General features: G+C 40.9%; 1 protein-coding gene across 5 annotated transcripts in view; it reads left to right on the top strand.

The window, feature by feature from the left end:
* Positions 1-27,284, top strand: part of LOC109431042 (serum response factor homolog) — a 536,938-nt gene that overhangs the window by 161,002 nt on the left and 348,652 nt on the right. Inside the window, exon 3 of one of the 5 annotated variants that reach the window (XM_062842471.1) lies at positions 19,622-23,373. The exons of the other annotated variants lie outside the window; for them this stretch is intronic. Coding sequence (XP_062698455.1) covers positions 19,622-19,642 — 21 coding nt within the window. The 3' untranslated portion in view covers positions 19,643-23,373. Of the gene's footprint in view, positions 1-19,621; positions 23,374-27,284 lie in introns of those variants that run through there. 5 annotated transcript variants of the gene reach the window in all.

The following is a 27,284-nucleotide window of genomic DNA, read 5'->3' as shown; positions in this document are numbered from 1 at the left end:
GAATGGACTTTAAAGGAATTTCCGACAGAACTGAAGAAAGACTTGTCGAAGATAATCTAGGAGCAATTCCCGGATGAATTCCGAAGGAATTCATGGAGAAATTTTCAAAGGCACTCCTCGAGGAAATTTTGGAAGAATTGTTATACTAAACATTGGCGGTGTGCGGGAGAACGATGTGTGGCGGCGAAGAATGATGAACCACCAGCTCGTTGCACTCTACCTAGCATCGTGCCTAGCATCCGTAAGGTGGCAGAAGCTGGTATGATACGACAAGTAGGGCATGTTGTGGGAATGCCGGAGAAGTGGCACAAGCAGAAATTTGCGCTGGTTATTCCGTTCTTTTCACATTCAGGCTTTCATTTCATCAACGCTGTATTCGTGGTACTATTGAACAACTGTATGTGTTGGTAAGTTGTCCCAGATCACTTTTTCAGCCTGTGCTCCTTATATCTTGTGTGGGATATAATTCCAGCTCAAGATGACGTACTGATTGCTGAACAAACAGCGCGCTTTCACACAAGCTGCTCGGCTTAACGCTTACCCGGGTAGAGGTGAATGGCAAACCAAAAACAAAAGAACAACAAATTTTATTGTCATAGCTTATTTTGTCATTCATGAGTTCTTCATGAAGAGCTTAAAACAACATGTGAATAGCATAATATGATATCATATCAAAATATGCCATTCGCTTGTCATTTTAAAATTTGGAAGAATAACTACTGAATGTCTTATTTTGCTATCATAACAAATTTTGCAATTGGTGAGATATTGTTGACCTTTTGCGAGTTTGATGCACTCGCAGTTTTGGCACTTATCAAGAACAACATAATGACAAAATTTGAACTTTGGTTATTCTAATGGTAAATTTTGATATTTGTTTGCAATTACTTTCCATCCAAAAAACTTATAAGTTTTCATTTTGTTATTGGAATAAACAACTTAATATACCCTTCTTTTAGATGACAAGGGAATAACTAATTTTGATATTGTTCTATTTTCAATAACTCAATATTGGTATATTTTGCAATTCTCAATCTTAATTTTTTTGTTCTTGGTTTGCCCTTGTAATGTCAAAATTTGACATTTTTTAGTTATTTTATCGAACAATGTCAGTTATTATTTTTGCCCTTTTGTCACTTATTTCAAACAAACCAATGACAAATTTTACCATTCAGTAATTCGTTTTGAATGGTAAAACTTGCAATTGTTTTGTAATTCTTTTCTGCCCGGGTAATGTATGTGGGAAAATATCCCATTCCCAGCCTCCAAGTATTGCCAAATTCACAGAAAAGGCTACATTTCACCTGCCTTCTCGAAAGCCTCTCCGAAAGCTTATCCTCGAGTACTACTTTACAACGCAAAATAAAAATGTCACTGATCTTCAAAAACTACACACAGACGGGGCTCAGCTCAGCGCAATTACCGCGCGCCATGCAAATCGCGGCGACTGCGGTGGTAGCAGATCATCGCTCGAAAACCCGCGTGCTGTAGCCTTTGACAATGAAACCACTTTGACCGATTTGGAAGCTGCCGCCACCCCGCGGACCCGTTCGTTACCTCAGTCCACCGACAAAGTCTCCCGGGGGGTTGCGTGATGCACTTGTGCCCTCTCACTGTTGTTGAGTCTGATCTGAACCCCGCGCGCGCTCTCGTGGACACACTTGTCTGCGCGTAACCATTCTTGGCTGATCCCCAGAATGGCGTTTGTTTACTTTATCCGTTTCTGGAACCTCACCGTCACCGTCACGGCTGCTGCTGCTGCTGCTGGATGAGAGTTCATTCACCAATCCGACCGCCGAGGAGACCCCGCGAGCTAACTAGGTATAGTCGCCGAATAAACGGGATCCGGATTTGGATCGGACTCGAAACAGTTACGTCGTCAATGGTTGGTTGGTTGGTCGCACGAGTTCGCTACATTTTTGGGCTGGCTGCGTGAGCAAATATGGCAGCGCTAATGTCAACCTCGCTCCTGAACAAACGGTTTTGCTGCTGCTGCCGATGCGATGCCGGTCGGGCCAGGGCTGCGTTTAATTTTTTTACGGTGGTCCTCTCTGTCTCTCTGTCTGAGGCACTATGTCAGTCGGTCGAGCGGAACAAATATGGAGGCTCGTGCTATTAAAGTTAGGCCCCCGGGTGCGCCGCAAAAGGTGAGGTTCTTGACATCACTCGAGGAACGGGATTTGGAGCCGGCGTGGCGTGGCTTATCGGTTTGGGGTGAGTCCATGGCGAAGCCGGGCGGTGGGCAATAAATCACTAAAGTGTAGAATTTCATGGTACCTTACCCCAAGAGAAATTGAAAACATCTTGGATCAGAGAAAACGGTCATACGCCACTAGCCAAAACTACAGCAAGTGTGTTCTGGCTTGCTTTCCACTCGCTTCAATCGGTGTTTTGTTTCAAGAAGCTTGGTGGTGCGTACTGCTTCTGATGCATACGCAGAAGCTCCTGGGTTCAATCCATGGCTCGTACTCTTTTTCCTATATTGTATCTTTGTATCTACTCTTTTCCTCTTCTCTACATACATAACTCATGTATATTGTAGTGTCACGCCCTTGTGCACGGGCTTGTATCCAGCGGTTCTCAACGTAGTTCCTCCAGGAGCTCTGCGAGGTTCCTGAGGAAATTCCTCCAGGAGTTTCTGTGAGAATTTCTCCAGGGTTTTCTGCAGAAATCCCAACAGAAGTTTTTATAGGAACTTCTTCCGATGTTAAAACCAAAACTCATACAGGAATTCCTTCGTGAGTACAAACGAGAAATCCTTCAGGAATTCCCGCAGGAATAACTATGAAAATTTCTAAAGGAGTCAATAGGGCAATTCTTCCAGCAGTTTATGCCGGTTTTATTCTAAAATCTTACGGAAATGCCTCCTGCAAAATTCTGCAGCAGTTCTTACGGAAATTCTTCCAGGAGTTTCTATAAGAATCTCTCCAGTAGACCCCATGGTATCTTCTCTAGGAGTACCGTGTAAAAACAGCCGTGTAAAAAATACATGTAAAAAGTCGTGTTAATTTGTGAAACAATGTAAAAAAATACTGTGCTAATTTGAGAACCCGTGTAAAAAACTGAGGAAGATCTGTAAATATTGATAGTGTCCTCATCTTCAGATATCCGAGGATTTTTAAAGAGTTTAAACGAAAAGGAAGGAAGTAGTGCTGAAAGATTAAACTAGAGGTTGGTGGGGAAAGGGGCAAGGGATGGTTGATGGGTTATTAAAAGAAGAGTGCATACTTTTATTATTATTATTTATTAAAGACACTTTACCACTTTAGATTTCAGAATGTATTTTGTTAAGGACTGTTTAGACAAACGAAGTGTTCAAAAGAATAAAATGCCTTTTTTTGGGTGGGGCATAAGGCTCAGGGGTGTTCAGGAAAGTTTCACCAGATCTACATACGTTATCAATGGGTCAATAAGTAAAGGCATTATGATCCACGTGTACATTATTGGTGCGGTACAACATCCGGCAGGTCCATGGAGCCTGGTTTTGTAGAGTACTAAATTTCAAAGATGCTCTAGGTCACCCAAGAACTTCCGCGAGTAAAGGCTTTAATATTTATGAGCGTAGTCGATGGATTGTTGTTACATTACTGATACGGTGGAACTTCCCACAGATCCATGGAGCGTTGTTCTGCAAAGAACTTATTTCCAAAGTTGTTCTTGGTCATCCAAGAACTTCCGTGAGTCAAGGCCAAAAGATCTATAAGAAAAATCAATGTATTGTTTTACATTAATAATGCTATGTAACGTCCTACAGGTCGCGAGGGACAGTAAAATATTTTACTGTAACAGACAATAGATGAGGGAATTTCTATGGGGAGTCGAGAGAACTACGTCTGCTGGCAAAAGGGGGTCGCGCGACCTGAAAGTTTGAGAACCTATGCCATAGAGCATAGTTCTGTAGAGAAATAATTTTAAACGCGTTGGACCACCAAGAATTTCAGCGAGTAAAGGCCTGCACATCTACAAACGTAATCAATAGATTCTTGTTACATTACTGATACGTTGTGAAATCCTATAGGTCCATGGAGCTTTGTTCTGTGACGAACGACTTTCCAAAGGTGTTCTAGGTCCCTCAAGGACCTAAAGATCTACAAGCGGTAACAGTGGACTGTTGTTACATTACTGATGCGGAGTAACATCCTACCTGTACAGGTCCATGCACCATTTTTCCATAGGCAACTAATTTCCAAAGATATTCCAGATAATCCAAGAACTTCAGTAAGTGAAGGTCTGAAGATCTACAAGCGTAATAAATGGATTTTTGTAACATTACTGTTAGGGCGTAACATCCCACAGGTCCCTGGAGCATAGTTCTGTAGAGAACTTATTTCCAAAGATGATCTTCAGGATCTAGTCCAAGAGCTTCCTCGAGTAAAAACCTTAAGATCTATAAGCATAATCAATGAATTGTTGCTACATTACTGGTACGATAATAGATAACACAGGTTCATGGAGCACTGAGCCAATCTCCAGAGATGTTTTAGGTCCTGAAAGAACTTCCGTGAGTAAAGGTCTGAAGATCTACAAGCGTAATCAAACAATTGTTCTTACATTACTGATATGGTGCAACATTCTACAGATCCATGAAGCATAGTGCAATAAAGAACTAGGTCCTCCAAGAACTGAAGAGAGCTTATCTCCAGAGCTGAAGAGAGCTTATCTCCAGAGAAATTCTAGGTCCTCCAAAAACTTCCGTGAGTAAAGGTCTGAAGATCTACAAGCGTTTTCAATGATTTGTTTTCACATTACTGATGCAGTGTAACGTCCGACAGATCCATGAAGCGTTGATCTTAAGAGAAATAATGTCCAAAGATGTTCTTGGTCATCCAACTACTTCCGCGAGTAAAGGTCCTAAAACCCACAAATGGATTGTTCTTACATTACTGATATGGTGCAACATTCTACAGGGCCATAGAACATGTTCTCCAAAGAACTACTTTCCAAAAATGAGCAAGGTCCAAGAACATTCACGAGTTAAGACCATAGAATCTACAAGCGGAACCAGGCCTTAAGGTCTACAGGGTCTCCAGTTAGCCTAGTGGTTAAGGCTTTGGATCGCCAATCCGGAGACGGTGGGTTTGATTCCCGTTCCGGTCGGGATAATCTTCTCGACTCCCTGGGCACAGTGTATCATATTACTTGTCACACAACGTACAAATTCATGTAATGGCACCCATCTCTCCATCTCTCCATTTCTCCATTTGTGTTGCCAGCTTATCAAGGTCTCTTGACGTGCCAATGCAAAAAAAATCGTCGAAGGCGATTTGACGCTCGTAAATATCGCCTTCGCTAGCGCCCACCTTAGCCAGAGAGTCCGCTTTCTCATTGCCCGGAATCGAGCAATGTGACGGGACCTAAGCGATGATGATGGTGTATGAGCGTTTGTACAAGCACTCAAGACCTGGCGTATTCCATTCAGGAAGTACGCTGAGTGCTACATTAGTTTCATTGACTGAAGAGCCTCCAGCGAACTTAGACTGTCGATAAAAATGAAATTCTATAGATATTTCTCGAGGAGTTATTAGGGGAATCCAGCAGTTCATATTGGCATTGCTATATGATTTCCTACGGAAATGCTTCCATGGGGATTTCTGTAGCAGTTCCTACGAAAAGTTCTTCAGGAGTTTCTACGAGAGTCTCCCAGCGGATCCCATGGAAGCTTGAGTAGGAATGATTACTGAAATTTATACTGCAGGAATCTTTCTATGAGTTCTTACGGAAATTCCTCGAGTGGTCAATAGGGCAACTTCTCCAGAAGTTTCCATGGGAACCCCACAAGGAGTTTTGGCAGAAACCGCAAGAAGCTCTTGCGGGAATTTCTCTAGGTTCACTTATGAAAATTCGGAAAATTTCTTTCCGACGTGATTGCCTCCAAGACTTCCTAACCTCTAGCAGTTTCTATGGAAATTTCTCCAAAAGTATTATTACTGGATTTCTTTCGGAGCTTCTTCGGGAATTCCTCCAAGAATTCCTTATGGAATTCCTCTAGAAATTCATACGAGAACTCCTCCAGAGGTTCGTACGGAAGTATCTCCAGAAGTATAAATACTGTAATTCCTGTAAGAGTGCCTTCAGCAATTCCTCCAAGAGTTTTTTTTTTCAATTCTTCTAGGAATACGTATGGGAAATCCTCAAGGAGTTCCTACGTGAGTTCCTCCCGGAATTACTACAAGAATCCCACGAGGAGGTAATACGAAAAAAGCTTTTGGAAATCATCCAGGAGTTACTATGGGAACTTGAGCTTTTATCTAGGAGTTTCAACGGGAGTTCCACCAGAAGTTGCTGACGCAATTCCTCTAGGAGTTCCTACAGAAATCTATCCAAGGATTTCTACGCTATTCTGCTGGATTTTCCATGGTGATCTCAATATAAGTAGTTATGCTACCAGAAGTCAGTATGGGAATTTCCCCAGAAGTTTCTACGGGGATTTTGCAAAGGTTCCCACGGGATTTCATGGAAGTGTTAACTCGGAAGTTCCTCAAGGCGTTCCAGAAGTCAAGAGCTCACTCAGCAGTTTTTCCGGATATTCACCGGGAGTTCTCACAAGAATTCTTCCATCAGTTAATCCTGGTAATTTCTCCTGTAGCATCTTTGGGACATCCCACAGGTGTCCTTTAGAAGGTCCTGTAAGTGTAAATTTGAAAGTTCCTCAAGGCGTTCTGGAAATTTTCTCAAGAGTTTATCCAGCAGTATTTCCGGAAATTCACCGGGAGTTCTTACAAGAATTCTTCCATCAGTTCATACCGGAGCTCTTTCTGGAGCTCCGTTACGAGAATTCTTCATGAAATTTCTCCAGTAGCATTTTGGGGACTTCCTATAGGTGTTATTTCAGGAACTCCTTTAGGAACTCCTTCAGAAGGTCTCAGCATTCTTCCAGCAGTTCATACAGGAATACCTCAATAAATTGTTTTGGGTATTCTCCCATGAGTTACTCCAGGGATTTCTCCAAGAGGTCTTCCCATGATGTTCTTCTAAGAGTCTCTGCTCTGGGTTTCCTTCACGAGTTTTTTTTTTCGCTGGAATTCCCTGACGAGTCCCTTTCCAGGTATTTTTCCAAAAGTTTCTTCGCTTGCATTTCTGCATGAGTTTCTCTGCTGATTTTTTTTCTTAATATAGTTCCTCCCTTGAGAATCCTCGGAAGTTACTACCCTGCGATTTCTGCCCCTAGGATTTTTTCTTCGCTGGGATTTGTCCAAAAGTCGTTGGGATAGCTCTAGGAGTTCCTGTTCCTCAAATTCCTTCAGGACCTTCTTTTTCCTGGATAAGAGCTCTTCCTCTGCGAAGTTTCTTTGCTTCGAGATTTCTGCAGGAGTTCTTGTAGTGCATTGATGAACACCGTAAAAAAATGGTGAAAAATTTCGGAATGAACTCCCGCAGGAGTTTCGAAAGAAATATCCAGATAAGTCTAGAAATAAGGACCTCAAACAAAATTGCTGAAATTATTTTATTTTATAGTTTCGATCACCGCATGATTTTATAATAATTAAATTTTTAATTGGCTTTGCTCGGTGTAATTAATACTACTCAAAGAAGCAAGGAGTAACGAATGTAATGTAAGAAACGGTGGATAGAATCGCAAACGTGCGACAAGAATAATATACCGGGAGACTTTTTCGTACCTACCATTACTTGAGAAGAATTTCCAGATAAAACCTAACTCCGTTCAGCTGCTTGATTTTGCTGCTGATATCGATATTACTGCTCGCAAATTTGAGACGATGGCGGAAACGTACAACCGACTGAAAAATAAAGCCAGGCGAATCGGATAGTACATGGTGGCAAAGGGGTCTAATTTGTGATGGCACAAATTTCCCGAATGGAGGAGAACGTGCCTCTAGAGCCGACCTACTGATACCTGAAGGGGTCTAAGGAAGTATTACCGTGCCCGCCGCCCTGAATTACTATCGACGGTGATGAAATTGAGGTGGTTGAAGAATTCATGAATGTGGGCTCAATGTGACAGGAAATCGAGCTTACTTTGGCCTCCGCAGAGCAAAGTTCGCCGTCACACGAAGCTAACTATTTACAAAACGCTGATTGAACCGATCGTCCTCTATGGGCACGAAACATGGACTCTATGTGCAGAGGACCAACGCGCCCTTGGAATTTTCTAACGGAAGGTGTTGCGTACCATCTACGGTGGAGTGCAGATGAATGATGGGACTTCTTCTTCTTATTCTTCTTCTTACTTTTCTTCTTAATGGCTATACGTCCCCACTGTGACTTGCCCTGCCTCGCTTCAACTTAGTGTTCTTTGAGAACTTCCACAGTTATTAATTAAAGGGCTTTCTTTGTCTGCCATTGCATGAATTTGTATATTGTGAGGCAAATACAATATTACTCTATGCACAGGGAGTCGAAAAAAAATCCCGGACACGAGACATGAACCATGCTCGATGAGGACCTGCAAGTACTCGGAGTTTTCGAGCGACGCGTGCTAAGAACGATCTTCGGCGGTGTGCAGGAGAACGGTGTGTAGCGGATAAGTATGAACCACGAGCTCGCTGCGCTTTACGGCGAGCCCAGCATCCAGAAGGTGGCCAAAGCCGAAAGGATACGGTGGGCAGGGCATGTTGTAAGAATGCCGCACAACAACCCTGCAAAGCTGGTGTTTGCAACTGATCTGGATAGCACAAGAAGGCGTGGAGCGCAGTGAGCACGATGGGCGGACCAGGTGGAGCGTGACTGGGCGAGCATTGGACGCGACCGAGAATGGAGAGCGGCAGCCACAAACCGAGTATTGTGGCGTACTATTGTTGATTATGTCTTGTCATGTGATGTTGAACAAATAAATGTGTGTATGCTTAAAGAACTTCTCTTAAAATTTATCCGAGGATTCCTCCAGAACTTCCTAGTATTTTTTCGAAGATTACTGAAGAATTTCTTCAGAGATTTCCTTAAAAGCTTCCTTACAAAAATGGAACAAAAAACAGATCTAACCGAGAAGCTGATTCTGTCCTAGTAAAGATGTATTGCCAGAAAGAGTTAAAGGAGCAACTGCCGTGAAACATGAACGCACATGCTTCCCATCACAGAAAACAACGTCAGTTTCAAATGATGTAGTTTTGATTTCAAAACTTTGTTGTACTACTCATCAAAGTATCTGACGGATAGCTATTAGTGTTATAAAATTAGATTGACAAGCAATATATGTTATGGGAACATTCTTTTTTTATTCTTCTCAATTTTACAGCTCTTTTGTCCACCAGGGCACCGCGTGAGCGATTCCAATGGGCAGCTGCACTTACACTTTTGTACAGCGCCTAAATGTATTCTATTCTTATTCTACTTTATTGAACTGGTTGCCTTTGCGCTGCTTTTTTGTTCATGGTAGAATGATGAGAACGAGGATGTTGATGTGTGATTCTTTTCCTTCTCCAGTCCGATTGCGGGTCCATTATGAGTTGCCGTTAGCCGATGTCCAAGTTTCCGGGTCCGTTATAGCATACGCTCCGAAGGGGGTCAGGTGTCACCCGCTATCGGGGGAAAGAACAACTGACGAAAAATTTCAAGTGCCGAGGCTGGGATCGAACCCATGACCATCCACTTATGAAGTGAACGTGTAGCCAATACGCTACGGACCCCGGCATTATGGGAACATTATGCCTTGAAAAGGTAATAGTAACAAAACGAGGTATTAACCGTTATGTGTCTGACAAACTTTTTGCTTTTTTCTACACCGTGTGTTTTAAATGGGTGCTGGGTACCCGGGTACCCTGTCGGCCACATAAGGGTTAAAACAGGCTATTGTTTTCGTAGTTATTACATAATTTGCCGTTCTCCTCTGCTCAGAGGGTGTTAAAGAATAAAGCGCTTTTGATAATAGTAAATAACTAAATAAATTTTAAATAAACGTTGAAAAAACAAATAAATTTACTTGACTCCCAATTTCCAATCTTCTCCAACGGAACTCAACATCTTATCTTGAAACACGTGTCTCCGCCGCAGCAAGACCGACCATCGCGTCACCACCCGTTTATGCTGCAATCAGCTACAACTTAACACTACTGTCGTCGTGGGGCCAATGGATAATGGGCCAGCTCTAGCCGGAGAAGTCAACCCGGTGCCTATCACGCGTCGATAATGGCAGGTTTGAAGGTGACGATAATTTGCAGTGTTTTAGGGGGGAAGGAAAATGCGCGTTACTTATGTAGGTACCCTTCGACAACTTCAAGCGACGACGACTTGGACGACAACGACGACGACGACGACTACATAATTGTACGCAGCGAATCAGCAAATCAGCAGAAAGTGAACCGTTTGCCCCGGTGTGCTCTCCGCGATTAGATTAGACCATCATCGATAGGAAATCGCGATTAATCTATGATTGATTTATGATTGCGTATCCGCTCGCGCGGGGTGGAGGCAGAAGCATCAGCTATCCAGCGATTGGAATGTCAATTGGATGTTTTTCCTGTGCCCAGCCAGCAGTTGCTCGTAGTCGTCATCGGATGACAAGGTTGAATGGTAATTTAAACTAAAGGAAGTGACAGATGGCAATTTGCAGATGTTTATTTTCTTCCCATGGCGACGACGGGGACCGGGTAACTTATTCGAATACTGCTGCCGCCATCCATGCCAGCAGGGCCATGGGAGATAAATTTTCCTTCCCGCGAGGCACATCTTTCGAGGTGAGGTCTTTGGAAAGTTTGAATGCCTCCACGCTCATTGTTATTGCTATTATTAGGTTAACTATTCAGGCAGTCAATAGAGATGGGAGGGACCGAGAATTCCGCGAAACAGAGGTAGCGCTTTTCGGGTTCATCCATCATCCGGCCAACTTGCAAGATGGATTGGGCAACTGTTTGGCAGAAACGGGTTCGTCGCTTTGTAAGCTGGCTGGGGGAGAGTCACCGCGTGCAGCGGTTCAAATTAACGACCGCTAGTCCATTAATCGTTAATGAGTTCATTATTTCGCGTCCGATAAAAAGGAGCCCCTGGCGGAGGGAGTCCAATTCGGGAATTTGTCAGCGACGGCGGGTCGATTTCGGTGGTTAGGCCAGGGGATCGTTTTGTATAGAGAGAGACGGGTTCATCACAACAAACCAGACTTGAGTTGAATGCACTGAATATTGGCCTCTGAAATACCAGAGATAATCATTTATCGATTAATCAATGGCTGATGGCTAAATATTCAGTCGTGGGTAACGAAAGCGAAAAGTAGTTGCAAAGCAGTACATACTTCTTGAAATTGCTTATGCTAGCTTGTCTCACTCTACTCACTTCTCATCGCTCCCATTTTAAAAAGGGTAGTTCAAATACTCTGTAGTTTGCAATTCGCTCGCTCACGTTGCATGCATCGTTTTTGTTCCTGTTTGACGCTTGCTCACTACCACTACTGATTCAGTGGTTTGCTTACTGCTTAGGGTCTCCACGAATTTTATTGAGAGCATCTCTTCCCAAGCAACACACATGTTATAATAGAGATACGACAGCGCAAGTTTTGGTTGTATAGTAGTTTATTTTACGTAATTCTAACATTTGGTTGAAATAACGTAAAATAAACTTCTATACAACCAAAATTTGCGCTGTCGTATCTTTTATATAACATGTGTGTTACTTGGGTTTGAATCTACAAGAGATTTCTAGCCGTATTTCGAATAAAATTTATATTCGCATATCAATGCCCCCTGTAACATCTCTGAAGCCCCCTGAAGCCTTCCTAAAATACCTTGAAACCATTGAAATACCTTGAACTACCCTCCTAAACATCTCTTTACCCCTTGAAACTTTTTAAACGACTTGACACCCCTCCAAAACTCCCCAAAACTCCCAAAAGACTCCCTGAAACCTCTCTTGAACCCGCCTTTCTTCTGAAATTCTTGCGAACCTTCCTGAAGCTCTCCTAAGACCTCCATAAACATAAATCTCCTGAAGGCCGTTGATATCCTTTGAATATTTTGAAACGCCTTGGAGCCCCTTGAAACTCTCTTGAAATGTACCAAAATGCTGTGAAACACTTTGATGTCCCTCTGAAAGCACACTATGAACCCCGTAGCTTTCTGAACTCCCTGAAATTCTCTGAGCATAGGCACGGATTAACTATATACAATCCTCCTGAGACTTCCAGGAATTTCTCTTAAACCACCGGGATCCACCCTCCCCTAAAATACTTCTAACACCCCAAAAAACCCACTACTGGAACATCCTCAACCCCCTAAGATGTTACCTAGGCGTACCACGATGCCATAATACACGTTGAGTGAGCCTGTCATATTGACCCCAACACCTTGTTAGGGTTAAATCCGCTGTCTTGAAGTCCTCTTAATACTTCCCTAAAATTCTCCGGTAATCCCTAAGAACCCCGAGAAACCCACCTTTAGACACCCTTCCTCCATTTGAAAGCCCCTGAAATACTTTGAAATGCCTTAAATCCATCCAAAGCCTCCTTTGATAACCTCAGTAACCCCCCGAAACGCCATGAAACCTTGGCAACAACGATCGCTTCCAAGTGATCGATGGCATAGGTAAGAATTTCTCCGCCACGTGGCACTCCCCAAGTAACCAATTAGCATTCGAATAAGCCGTATTTTTGTTTTATATCTGCTTCGACCTGCTTTTATTCACTTTCCTCCTTTGTTGGGAACATTAAGCTAACTTCCATATTATAGCAGTTCGACTACTTAACTGCCCTATGGTTCCGGGTCATTTGGCCGAACGCCATTAAGCCGAATTCTGTTTGGCCGCAAAAGGTATAAATGAACTAAAGTGATCATGCCACTGTTTCCTATATCAGTATAACACGAAAGACCTTACCTTACCGATCAGGCTAATGCCGGGGTGGCCTCTACTGTACATAGTAGCCGTCTCCATTCCACTCGGTTCATGGCTGTTTGTCTCCAGTTCCGCATTCTGCGTAGGGTCCGCAGATCGTCCTCCACTTGGTCGACCCACCCAGCACGCTGCGCTCCACGTCTTCTTGTACCAGTCGGATGACTCTCGAGAACCATTTTAGTCGGGTTGCTATCCGACATCCTGATGACGTGACCCGTCCACTACTGTAGCCTCCCGATTTTCGCGGTGTGGACGATGGTTGGTTCTCCCAGCAGCTGATGCAGCTCGTGGTTCATTCGCCTTCTCTAAGTCCCGTCTTCCATCCGCACTCCGCCGTAGATGGTACGCAACACTTTCCGTTCGAAAATTCCAAGGGCACATTGGTTCGCTGCACGTAGGGTCCATGTTTCATGCCCATAGAGGACGACCGGTCTAATCCGCGTTTTGTAGATGGATAACTTCGGCGAACTTTATTCGCTCGTAGAGTTCTGCGGAGTCCAAAGTAAGCACGATGTCCTGCCACAATGCACCTCTGAGTTTCTCTGCTGGTGTCGTTGTCGGCGGTCACCAGTGAGCCCAAGTACACGAATTCTTCAACCGCCTCGATTTCACCACCGTCGATATAAATTCGGGATGGCGGGCGCGCTGATTCCTCCCTGGAGCCCTTTGCCATCATGTACTTTGTCTTCGTCACATTAATGACTAATCCGATTCGTCTGGCTTCACTCTTTAGTCGGATGTACGTTTCCGCCATCGTCTCAAATTTACGAGCAATAATATCAATATCATCAGCGAAACCAAGCAGCTGAACGGACTTCGTGAAAATCGTTCCACTCGTGCTTATCCCCACTCTCCTAATTACACCCTCTTAAGCAATGTTGAACAGCAAGCACGAAAGACCATCACCTTGCCGTAACCCTCTGCGAGATTCGAAGGGTCTCGAGAGTGTCCCTGATACTCGAACTACGCACATCACTCGATCCATCGTCGCCTTGGTCAATCGTATCAGTTTATCCGGGAATCCGTATTCGTGCATAATCTGCCATAGCTGTTCTCGATCGATTGTATCATACCACAGTGGTTCCATTTGTTCAGGGAAGCGGTCATAAATCATTTTCTTCGTTTTTTGAAGGGCAGAATCATTATAAGTGATCAGAAATAGCATGGTATGACTAAAAAAGTATATTCCAGTGCATTTTCATGACCATCACTTTAAAAATATGAACTTTGAACATTTTTGTTTATGATAAATGAAAATATCATTAAAAACCTTTATTTTGCACAGAAATATGTAATCAAATATTTTTAATTATTATGAATAATGGGTCGATTTTTGAAGAATTTCTGCTAAGTATTACACGTTAAAACATGTATAGCACGACAGTATCATAATAAATTCTTTTGTATAGAATCAGTATTAGCATTATAATTGTGATTTTATGTATAAGTAGGTTTTATTTCTGCTGCAATAAAATAAATATATGAAACTGAAGATTTTTTCTCAGAAATATGGTAGTTTTCAATGTAGAAACACAGAAATATCATCACAAATCGAATTAGTATGAATAACTACAGTACCTAATGCTCAAAAGTAATAATTCTGAAACAATAGTAACAATAGTGCATTTACAGAATCAATTACTTCTAAATTATTTCAAACAAATATTCAGGATTAATTCACAAAACGTAAGCTCTACCAAATAAAAGATATATATATATATATACAAATTCCCGTCCTCATTGCAATATATTCGCCTGCAATGGTAGCAAAGAAATCAATTTGTATACTAACATTTAACGTCAACAAATATTCCGATTTGGGAAGAGAATACGAATAGTTATGTCCAGTTAATATTGCTTAAAAAACATATTCACTCCTTATTCTTCCATCACTATAGTTTCAGGTACTGGATGGAATTGGAGGATTTTTTGTAAATGTTGGCAGCAAATGCTTTTTTTTTATCAAATTCTATAATTACAGAGGTATGTTTTGACGAGGCCAAATGAGAATGGTTGTTATGCAACTATTCATACCGCAAGTCATACCTCTTGAAATGTATTTTTTGTTCATAATTTAAAAAAAACATTTTCAAAGTTTTATTTTTAACAAAATGTCCATCAGTTATTGTAAAAAGCATTGAAATATCTCCTGTAAAAAATCAGTAGTTTTGGTATGCATTTGAGACAATTACAGAAATACTAGTATGTATAAAATTTTGTAGTTATTTTAATACATATTTTTTATGAAAATAACGGGTAACTTTCAACACATCCTACAAACTTGTATGCAGATATTTGCAGCTACAACCTTCACAGATTGATTCTCCTACTCAAATCTGATCATTTGCTGCCGGACGATTGATTAAATGTGGTTAAGAACATGTTTGAAATGTTACATAAATTTTTAATATGTATATATTCTATGGGTAAAATTATGTGCCTATTACTCACATCCCCATTGGTCCAAAAACATCCAGTTCCGCTTTTTGGCGCTTCGAATTGGAAGATAAACATCTATTCTGATCCACTGCGTTTAAAACCAATTGAAAATCTACTTGGTTTTGTTATACGAAGACGTGGTGTACAAATAAAAAGTCATGTGATTTTTCGACAAATTTTGATAATGCAAAATTGCATACCAGTACCGACGCTCTCAAGCAAAATATGCAACAGAAACTTACATAAAAATGGCTTTTCTGCATTCTTGGGAACATAATTGATTTATAAAAAATATACAAACTCATGAATTAGAAAATCAATTTTTCGATTTTTGGCCTATGGCGGTACCACTGTGCATACGCCGATTTGAAAACGATGAACAAGTGATGTGTGGGCACGTTGTATTCGCAGCATTTCTGCAACACCTGGTGGATGGCGTACATCTGGTCCGTTGTAGCGCGTTCACCCATAAATCCAGCCTGATATTGCCCCACTAACTCTCTTGCAATCGGTGATAGTCGGCGGCATAAAATTTGAGAGAATATCTTGTAGGCAGCGCTCAGTACTGTGATCGCGCGGTAGTTCCCGCAATCCAACTTGTCGCCCTTTTTGTAGATGGGATACACGATACCTTCCATCCATTCCTCCGGTAATACTTCTTCCTCCCAAATCTTGGTAATGACCCAGTGTAGTGCTCTCACCAGTGCTTCTCCACCGTATTTTAGAAGCTCGCTTGGTAGTTGATCTGCTCCAGCGGCTTTGTTGTTTTTCAACCGGCTAACCTCCTCCTCAATCTCTTGGAGGTCAGGGGCCGGAAGTCTTTCGTCCTGTGCACATACTCCTAGATCTGTTACCACGCCACCTTCGGTACTTGTAACGTCGCCATTGAGGTGCTCATCGTAATGCTGCCGCCACCTGTCGACCACCTCACGCTCGCTCGTGAGAATATTCCCGTGATTATCTCGACACATGTCGGCTTGTGGCACAAAGCCTCTGCGCGAGCGGTTCAGCTTCTCGTAGAACTTTCGTGTGTCCTTAGCGCGGTACAGCTCTTCCATTGCTTCGCGATCTTGTTTTTCCTGCTGGCGCTTCTTCATCCGGAAGACTGAGTTCTGCCTGTTCCGCGCCTGTTTGTAACGTGCCTCATTCGCTCTCGTACGGTGTTGCAGCATTCTCGCCCATGCTGCATTCTTCTCGTTTTTCAAATGTTCACATTCGCCGTCGTACCAGTCGTTTCTGTGATTCGGAGTCGCGAAGCCTAGTGCTGTAGCCGAGGTACTACCTATGGCGGATCGGATGTACCTCCAGCCATTTTCAAGTGTAGCTGCGCCAAGCTGCTCTTCCGTTGGTAGGGCCACTGCTAACTGCTGCGCGTAGTCTTGAGCCACTTCTACGTTACGCATTCGCTCTATGTTGAGCCGCAGCGTTCGATTTCGACGCGTGGTAATGGCAATGACTTAATAAAGCCTGAAATTCTGAAAGGCGCACATTGAGAATGGTAACCTACTCCCAAGTTCCGTTTGTTGGTTCCTTGTGCAATTTCGATTGTTCTGGTCAATCACGGAGTAACAACTACGAATTGTACGGTCATCAATGCTCATGCTCTTGCTCAACATGTAATTCTAGATATTCTAATCTTTAGAGGTATTCTTTTTTATATCTTTGGAGATTTTCCAACAAGGCTTCAATCACCATCCTCAATGACTGAGCTGAAGAAAGCTCCAATTCGATGCCACCAATAAACTTAAATCCCTTTAACTTCCCAGTTTAATCAGCAGTTAACCCGGTGTAACGGATGGGGCCCACATCCAAGACCTAGGTCAAACCCGTCACTTGTGAAAACATAAAACAGTTAAGACGACAGCGCATTACGGGGCCTCAAAGCTGCAAAAAACGGCACAAATATTTACTTTGAAACATTTTATTGCCCTGGAGCAACAACAGCAACAACGTCGTGATTCGTGGTCGTCGTCGTCGTCGTCCTCATCTTCATCATCTCCGTGGTGAAGAAAAGTTTAACTCAAACCTCATATGATGACGACACGGTCTGCGCCAGTGTGGTTTTTGTGCCTGTGGGGATCCTCGCACCAGCAGAAGGGAAATAAAAACATCACCCGGGGTACAATATTGTCCGATTAAAGTATGATTTAAGACCCTTAAGCACCTTTAATTGTTTCCGAGAGTGTCAGGCGTTGGCAATTCTCTCAGGCGAGCCGGGCCCATTATGAGCGTGGTCTTCTGCCTCGAGGGTTCTAGCATGGAAACACTTTCCTCTGCTAGTCTTGTTCAACTGCCGTAATGTAGAAATTCTCTTCATTGTGGCCATAGAATACCCGGAATACACTGCTATTTCGATAACTGCACTTTTTAATACGTTAACGTTCGTATTACTTCTTGACACAGTCGCAAAAACCCTCCGCCACCTTTTTGAAAGCCTCCATTTCGACAACCGAAATCACCGAAACCTGCCTCCATCAGCGTCATTGGAGCAGCGCAGCGCGCGTGATCATTGCTCCATTGCCAGATTTCCCTGGCAGTAAAAATCACAGCACTTTTACGATTATTTTCAACTAGCTATCCCGGCAAACTTTGTCTTGCCCGGTTGTGGTGGTTTGACAACTGTTGAGGTCATTGCAGCACCGCACTCTAGATTGATTTTATTTCGATCGTGTTGATTTTCTTCCCAGGTCATGCAAAACCACTACTTATTCAATTTTCTAACTTTTTCAGTTCATTTTCGTAACTTTTTGTACATATAAACACAGCCACCAAGAATACGAATCTAACCATGCAAGAGTGATCCTGATCGGTTCAGCCGTTCGTGAGTTTTGTTGCCTCAAAGGGACTTCAAATTCATTTTTATATATATAGATAAAAAGAAATCGAACGAGCGCATTACGTGTCCGTTTCATTGAATCTTATGTGGCACTCCGGTTGGGATCTGGGATGTCTGCTGATGGCGGCGTATGGAGGATATTGCACCCAGCATCCTCGTACGCGTACGAGGTTTAACGGCTGACTGGTGGGGCAGGTCCATTGTGAGCACGCGCTGTAAACTGCACCCTCTCCCGGTTGTTGGGCACATCTCTTGGGGTCCAGTCGTCAGTGGCAGTGCCTGCAATCAGCCCGTGGTCGAATGCGCGAATATTTTTCGAGTGACGCCAATTAGTCAATTTACTGTTAGGTAATTTGGCTTGTCCGGGTCCGGGCTGAACTGGACTGAAGAAAGGGTGGAGAGCGAAATATTTCTTCGAGACTCCACTGTCGCTTCGAAATGTCAACCGGTGAATCGCATATGCGAGGGTTGGATGAGTGTCGTCTGTTCGGTGCAACAGATTGAGATTGCAATCAGCATTCCAATTGACGACTGGTAGTTTGCCATCTATCATTGAGCTTGTATCAGGTGTTCGTCGTAGTGCTGGTTCCACCTTTTGGTCATCACATTTCCATCCATCAAGTTATTTATATCACACTATCTACGCTTTTTGCATATGACTTCCTATAGTATTACAAATATTAGGGTCCATAGAGCAGATACGAAAAGCGCACGAGAATTCACGACCATGCCGAGGGCGACGGGTTCGATTCCCGATTGGCCCAGGAACTTTTCGTATAGAGAATGTCCTTGACTACCTTGGGTATAGAATATCTTCGTACCTGCCATACGATACAAACATGCAAAAAGGTCATAGGCAGACGAAGCTTTCATTGAATAACTGTGGAAGTGCTCAAAGAGCACTATCCTAGCCTTAGCCTGTGAGCATACGTTGAGCTTGAAGTGCATATGTTGATTAGGTAATTTGGTAATTGAAAACGAAAATATAATGCGAAAGAAGTCCTAACTATTATTTAAGTATGAGATGGAGCACTTCCAATAATATGCTGTGCAAGATAACTATTTCATGATGTCCTTAGCTATTTCACTGAGGGCTGCTAATGAAGTGTTTTAGTGGTCTTTTAGTGAAACTCCATCTGTTACACCTTAAACTAACAATACAACTCGAAAATATACTCGTATGAAGTGGGACATTCAACGGATAATGTTGCTTGACATGTGAATGAGGCAGACGTTGGTACCGTACATCACAAATGACGATCTATAAGGATTTACACCAAAATTGCACTTTTTTTTCTTCCACGTTGCTGTTCTATAAGTCATTTACACTGCAATGCAAGTAAAATCAACAAAAGGATATTTGAGATCATTCAGATCTTCAGATCATAACTACGGTTATTTCATGTTAACATCATTACGATTTTCAGAGGCAAAACTAGCGGTTTGTATCTAGGTTTGTATGCAAAACTGCTTTATATGTATTGTATTTATTTTATCATACTTTAATGTAAACCATTAAATTCAAACCTGAGCTCCAAAATTAATTGTAATTATTTCTCTTTTTATTTCCAGGTAAGTTTTCCACAACGCTAGAATAACACGACGCTGCAGTATACATATGATCTGATAGTAAGCGAAATAGTTTCATATATTATATGGATAACTAAAGCGGAGTTGTTCTGAACCACCATTATTAGACTGTTGGGTCCCTTACAATCCGTGCTTCATATTGACGTAGCTGAACGCTTTTAAGTATTTAAAGATTCGTAGGAAGGATTCAAATTCTTCTGAAACATGTTGAGGGAAACTTTCGTGGTAGGGTTTTTATAGAATTTCCATCATACTAAGCACCGACCAATAATGATCGAGTTTATTTTTGCATTTCGCCCCAAGCTGCATAGCCAGTTCGGTTTCAATGGCTAGTTCATAAATTAGCTTTTATGTTATGTAAATTATATTGTAGAACAACTACCATTTTCATAAAATGATAGTATTCAATACTTGTCCCTCGAATTCGATTTCCATCTAGTCCACGTCAATTTCGGACACAACTTAATTCTGGTCCCATCACAGTGCATCGAAAAAATCTTTCTCTGTGGGTGTGAAGTACGATACTTCGTATTAAGCAGAAAAACCACGTACACATTCCTGAGGACGAAGGCAACTTGTTTGTTTACAAATTATTACCGACGGAAAAAGCAGTTTATTTCAATGATTGAGTAGCATCTTCTGCATTATGTGAAATGCAACTTTGAAGTATTCCATAGCTTTAGAAGGTCAGTTTAGTAATTTAATCTAGCGAAGTGAAAGTGAAGAACAATTCGGGTAGCTACTGATTCGGTGAGGTTGCCTTCGGCATACGCAAAACAAGAAAAATGTGAAATCGTAAGTGGAGCGTAATTGAAATGTGAATGTTTACGTACTTAGGAGTGGGTTGTTGATAGTCTAATTTTGTTTGCTTCCATCTAATGAGTCATTGGCAAAGGTGAGTAGGGATATCCTCAATTATTGGTTATTTGCTATCAGATATGACGGGAATTAGCGCATATGACTAAGTCAATTTGCGAATTTTTAAACATTTTCAGTCGCGTATTTTTTATATTTTTTTCTATTTTTAAAGAAAGTAATTAATGGATTCCTCAAACTTACTAAAAAGTTTTAAAAAGCTTCCACGTACAATGCCCAACTCGGCGCTGTGGTTACCACCATTGGAAATGGTTTGTATTCTTTGACTGGTGGACTTTTCGCTGCTTGTGTAGTTTTTACCTCTGGCTAGCAGGGCCTTAAACTCAGTATCCCAGGAAAGTAGGCTTACCTTCCCGGAAGTGATAAGCTCCGCAATAGCATTTTTTTTTCCAAAAAAAAGTCAGTGCTGCCATGGTAGAATCGGAGCTCGTTACTCAAGGTTTACATATCAGCGCCTTTATGCTGATACGCCCTAATGGAAATGACTAGAAATTCTTCCTAAGATTATTTCAGGATTTATAAAACTTTTTCCGGACTTTTTTTTTATGAAAATTCTCTGGATCTCCTAAAATGATATCAGTCAGAATTCCCTCAAAGATTTCTCCAGGTATTTTATGAGAATGCATTCCTATTCATGTATTTCTTTGAAAATTTTTTCCAGACATTCTTTCAAGAATTCCTGCAAAGGAATCTTCAAAGGCACAACTCCCTGGAAAGTTCTTTTCACAGAGATTCGGATTTTTTTTTTATTGAAATTTATTTAGAAACTCGTATTTTCATCATTAACTGCATCAAAAGTTATTGTTGGTTCCCGCAGCTATTAATTCATATGTTCAGGGATTATCTAGGGCATTTATTCAAGTGATTCTTCTTCAGAAGTTCCTTCAGGGAATGCTTAGAATTTATTTAGAGATTTTTTCTGGATTTTTTTAAATATTTTTTCTGGTGATGCTTTTACAATTTCTCCAAGAATTCTTCTAGAAATCCTTGCAGAAATTACTCCAGAATTTATGCTTTGGCATTTGTCTAGGAGTTATTCAAAAATCTTTTTATAAATACCTTCAGAGGTTCTCCAGTTCTTCCAGGTATTCTTCCAATAATTCCTTCAAAAATTTTATTTTTCCAGATTTTTTTTTTCAGTGGTTCTCTAAATAATTATTTGTTCCAGACAATTTCAAAAAAACATTTATTAAGATCTTCCTCCACCGATTTTTCCATAAATCTCTCCAGAAATGTATCCAGTATTTTAACTTTGAAATTACTCCCTTCTTAAGTTTCTCGTATTTTGTATTTAATTCGTATATTTCAAGAAGTTTCTTCAGATACTCTCACAGGAATTCATATAATAATTCCTTCAGAGATAATTCATATATATTCAAGAATATCTGTTGAAAATCTTCCATTACTTTTTGAGCAATGCCTGAAAGAATATCTAAAAACCTGGAGGAAAATCTGAAACAATTCCTGCAGGAACATATAAAGGAATCCTTACTACTATTTCTGATAGCATCACAGGGGCAAGTTTTGAATAAAATCCGTGTAAGAATGTTTGCAGCCATCCTAGGTGGGATTTCTCAAGGAATTCTTGAAGAAACCCTTGGAAGAAATTACGAAGATTTTTAAAGACATTTTGAGATAAATTTATGAGAAACTCCATGGGAGAACTTTCAAAGAAATTCCTTGCTTAAATTCCTAAGAAGTCTCTGGAAATATTCCTAATATTTCTGAAAAATTTCCAAAAAAAACACTGAATGAGTTTCTGATAAAATGAATTTCTGGGAAAATTTCAAGAAGTAGGCTCTGGTTCACCATATGTGGGAGATCGCAGCTAGCCACGCGTGCGGGTGGACGGTTTCATTTTTTCCTGTCACAATTTTTCTCGTATAAGATTTCGATTCAAAAAAAAGATCCGCGTTCGGTGTGTTATAGTGAATTAGTTTTCAACCTTATTATTATTGAAACATAGTTCTAAAGTTTTCCAGCGTGATTTGAATTTCTGAGAACTAGCATTGGTGATATCTTCACCAGTGGCATCTTTGGCTAACGGTTCTAGGAATAATACCGGGACGAAGTTGCTCTTTCATATTTGGACAAACTTCTTCGAGTGGAGAGTGCCTTGAAGATGCTTATTGGGTATTTAGCGTTGAAATTTTGCTTTAAGAAGTGTATTAAGAGTTACGGTAAATTCGGTGTGGTCATTTTATCAAAAATTAGTGCGTGTTTCTCTTGCGTTTTACGTCTCGTTTTTATCGGAAGTGATTTATATTTGATTCGCTGATGAGTGGTCATTGGAAGAAAAAAAAATCAAGTGCAAGTGCATAGTGCACACTTTATGTAGGGACAAGTTGTGGGTGTCGTGGTTGTTTGCTGCTATTAAATGATCGTAACCATGGAGAAGACGATATCGTTCAAGCCGAAGGAGAAAATCAGCAGCGCAATCAGATTTATTGTACTTACACAGAGTATTTTAAAGTTTTAAGCTGTTATAAATTGATTTTATTATATTGTGTCATATTTGGGGTGTAATGGCACTAATAATGTATTTTACACATATTTGATTTTATTTTCAGGAACAAAACTGGAAAATTTTGCATTACTGTTCTAATTATATGTATTATATATTGATTTTCATAAAACTCAAACGGAGCATTTGGTACGGTATGTCCACGCATCCCTCCTCCCCTGTAGATTCAAGAATTGTTTCGAAGTTTAATTCTATTTAGTAGTAGTACATATATTTGAACTCAAGACAATTCAAAGAATCATCTTTGCGGCAAACACAACGCAGTAGGCCTGGCCGCTTTGATGCTTGTAACATATCTCTGATATGCTGCAAGTTTCAATATTGACAAGAAAAATAATTGGGCATAATCTAACCTAATTATTTTCCAGGATGCTTTCTCGTACTGGCTGCGTGTGTGTTAGATTAGATTAGATTAGAAATGAATTTCTGGGAAAATTTCAAGAAGTAGGCTCTGGGACCATTTGGGCAGAGGGACCTATTTTGGGCACTTGCTGCTATTACTCAGTCAATCAACCAATTGAGTTGATTGTTGAGACACGGTGAGATACCTTCAGTATCTAGCATATGTACAAAAATTGAAGTCAATTGGCTGAAAATTGACTGAGTTATAGCAGCAAGTGCACAAAATAGGTCCCCCTGCCCAAATGGTCCCAGACCAAACTCATTAACATAAGCATTAGCCCTAGTCTTTAGGATTATCCTTTTCAACACTACGTGATCCCCTGCGACAAAGGTGGATGGACACTGAAGATAGCTGAGAGCCCTTTTCGGATATCAATCAACATCACCATTCGTTTTTCAATCCGGCTGGCCAAATAAAAAACATTGCTTAACGGAGAGAACGCATGACAGATGCTGAGGAAATTTTAAGAAGTAGGGTAAATGTACGCTATTAGTAGCTCCTTGTAGTAAAATAATTGAATAAAATTGATAATACAACAAAATAAAAAGTCTAAATACATTAATCGAAAGTTTTTCACTTAAATTTGCTAGGAAAAATGTAAAAACCATTGTTTATTCCAGTTTTTGTTAATAAATCACTTGCACCAACTATAGGTACACGGTTCTTATTATGGATGTAAAATTTAACATTGATACCTATAGTGGCGCATCCCATTAAATTCTTATGGGACCCACCACTATAGGAACACTACCACCACTCTAGTGCAAAGGAGCAAAAATTTAAGGAAAATTTTTATTTAAAATATGTTTTCCGCCAAATCATGAACACAAAACTGAAATAATGATATACCGCATTTAGTTCACCACTGGACTGCGCACTGAGTCTTCATAAGTGCGAAAACGTAAATAAAACTGCGCGACTGCACCAAATCAAGTTGATGTCTTCGGCGCACTAATTCTTCGATGTATGCTGAATAAGTGCTCTGAAGACACCGAGTCGATTGGATGCAATCGCGCACTTTTATTTGCGTTTTCGCACTCTTGAAAACTAGTGCGATAGTCCAGTGGTGAACTAAATGCGCTATATTAATTAGGCATGTTGCATCTATTAAAAATGCCATTTGTAAGCTTTTTGGTCGAAATAGTGCTAAATTGCCACTACCACCAATATTGGTACTACCTCCACTAAGGGAGCTTTTACCCTACTCTTTCCTAAGAGCTAACTCAAAAACACCTGGAGATATTTCTCCGGATACTCTTGGTAGTGTTTATATTGATTTAATATGAGCAATTTTTGGACGTATTTTTTGAAAAATTCTTTTGATAAAATGTTGGTAGGATTTTCCAAAAACTTTACTGGAACAATCTTAGGACGTATTTCTGAAGGAATTCTTGTACGTATACCTGGAGAAACATCTGGAAGAGCTTCTTTAAAGAGCCCTAGAAATAAACTCTTGAGAATTCCTGTAGAATCTCTTAGGAAACATTTCTAAGTTAATTAAGCTAACTTCTAAATATCATTCTAAGAATATCTTCAGCTCTTATCCAAGATGAACTAGCTTAGGGCCAACAATCTCGTTTATAAAGATACACGAGGTTTATGGAAGATTCAAGGACTTCAGAAGGAGCTTCTGGAAACTCATGCTGCTTCTTGAAACCTCTTAGGTCTTCTTGATTCTCTTTGAAACCCTCTTAAGCCATCTGAACTTACCTGAAATCCTTGTGAAACGATCATGAAATCTCTCTAAAATCTCATAAAACCCCAGCCAGTATGCTTCTGAAACCACCTGGAACTCATAAGAGGCTTCCCGACTAGAAAAATATACCAAGTTTATAACACATTTTGTTATGATGATATAAAATTTTTCTATAACTTATTTTGTTATAAACTAGATGCAGGATGATGTTAAAATAACTAAAATTGTAACAAAAAGTACACCGGTCTAATCAAAATAATAACATATTTTGTTAAAATCAGAACAAAGTTATAACACAATATGATATAAATTTTAGCTTGAATAAGACGAGTTTCTATCATATGTTGATATAATTGTGTAAAATGATGTTCTGAATGTCAAAGAATCAGAACTAAATTATTTCACAATGAGTTATCGAACAACATTTATAACATAATATGATACAATTGAGTTATAATATTTTTAAACACCAATGATGTTAAACATGATTCTATCACAATGAGTTATACATATCGTGGATTGTTATAATTATGTTATATTTTTGTTAGAATCTTCTGGTCGGGTTTTTTGTATTCTTCTAACACCATCTTTTACTCTTCTTTGGGCTACTTGAAACACTCTGAAATCTCCTCAAACTTCCGTAAGGTACTCTGAGTCCCCTCCTTCTTGCTCCACTGAAACCAGAATTGAAACTTCTCTGAATTTCTCCTCAAATGACTCTGAAACTCCTTCTCCCTGAAATCCTCTTTCCCTATTCCCTATTCCCTTGCAATCTCCTAAAATCCTTCTGAAATCAATCTGGAATGCCCTCGAAAGCCTCCTGAAACATCGCAGAAGCCCCTGAAATCCCATTGAAACGCTCTTGAAGACCCATAAACGTCCCTGTATCTCGAGTAAAACTTATCGGAAACGCCTTTTATAAATCATTTTCAAATCGCTCTTGAAGTTTGTTAGGGTCATATTCATATGAAACACCTGAAACTCGGAAACTGCAAAGTCATACCCCCTGAATATGTTATTCTGAACTCTTAGACGCTACGGTCATAATTAATCCGAAATCGATCCTTGCAGTTACTTGTTATGTGCAAAGCTAGGCGATACCTTATTGTTGTTGTGATTCCTGTAAAGGAATAACAACAATAATTAAATCTTCGTATTTCGGAATACTCAGCCTAGGATATAACTTTCTACCATTGGCGTGAAACCCTTGTGAATCCCATCTAAAACTTCGCTGAATTCTCCCTGAAACCTCCTGAAACCCCTCAAGTGCAATGAAGCACCTTGAAGCTCCTCAAAAATCACCCCAAGACTCCAATAGACTTTCCATAAAATTTACTTAAAATCCTTGGAACATCTTGAAATCGCCTAGAACACCCTGAACCTAGTGAGATTTTTTCTGTGGAAAAGCCTTGAAACGCCCCAGAAAACCTCTGAAATCCTCGTAGATTTCCGTTAAGCTCTGTTGAATATTCCGGCAGCTTCCTGGTTTGAATCTCTTCAGAAAAATCTATTCGATTATCGTTAACCTTTCGAAATCAGGTTGGTTTTCCGCTGCTGCAGTACCTCGCTTGTCTCGAACACGTTATGACTCCTCCGGGCTTACCTTACCTTACCGATCAGGCTAAGGCCGGGGTGGCCTCTGCTGTGCATAGTAGCTGTCTCCATTCCTCTCGGTCCATGGCTGTTTGTCTCCAGTTCCGCACTCTGCGTAGGGTCCGAAAATCGTCCTCCACTTAGTCGACCCACCTAGCTCCTTGCGCACCACGTCTTCTTGTACCGGTCGGATGACTCTCGAGAACCATTTTAGTCGGGTTGCTATCCGACATCCTGATGACGTGACTCGCTCACCGTAGCCTCCCGATTTTTGCGGTATTGACGATGGTTGGTTCTCTCAGCAGCTGATGCAGATCCTGGTTCATTCGCCTTCTCCAAGTCCCGTCTTCCATCTGCACTCCGCCGTAGATGGTACGCAACACCTTCCGTTCGAAAACACCAAAGGCGCGTTGGTCCTCTGCACGTAGGGTCCATGTTTCGTGCTTATAAAGAACTACCGGTCTAATCAGCGTTTTGTAGATGGTTCACTTCGTGTTACGGCGAACTTTGTTCGATCGTAAAGTTCTGCGAAGCCCAAAGTAAGCACGATTTC

This window comes from Aedes albopictus, chromosome 3 (assembly GCF_035046485.1).
Source record: "Aedes albopictus strain Foshan chromosome 3, AalbF5, whole genome shotgun sequence".
Taxonomy (NCBI): Eukaryota; Metazoa; Arthropoda; class Insecta; order Diptera; family Culicidae; genus Aedes; species Aedes albopictus.
The sequence above is the reverse complement of the archived record's forward strand: the minus strand, read 5'-3'. Positions and strand labels throughout refer to the sequence as shown.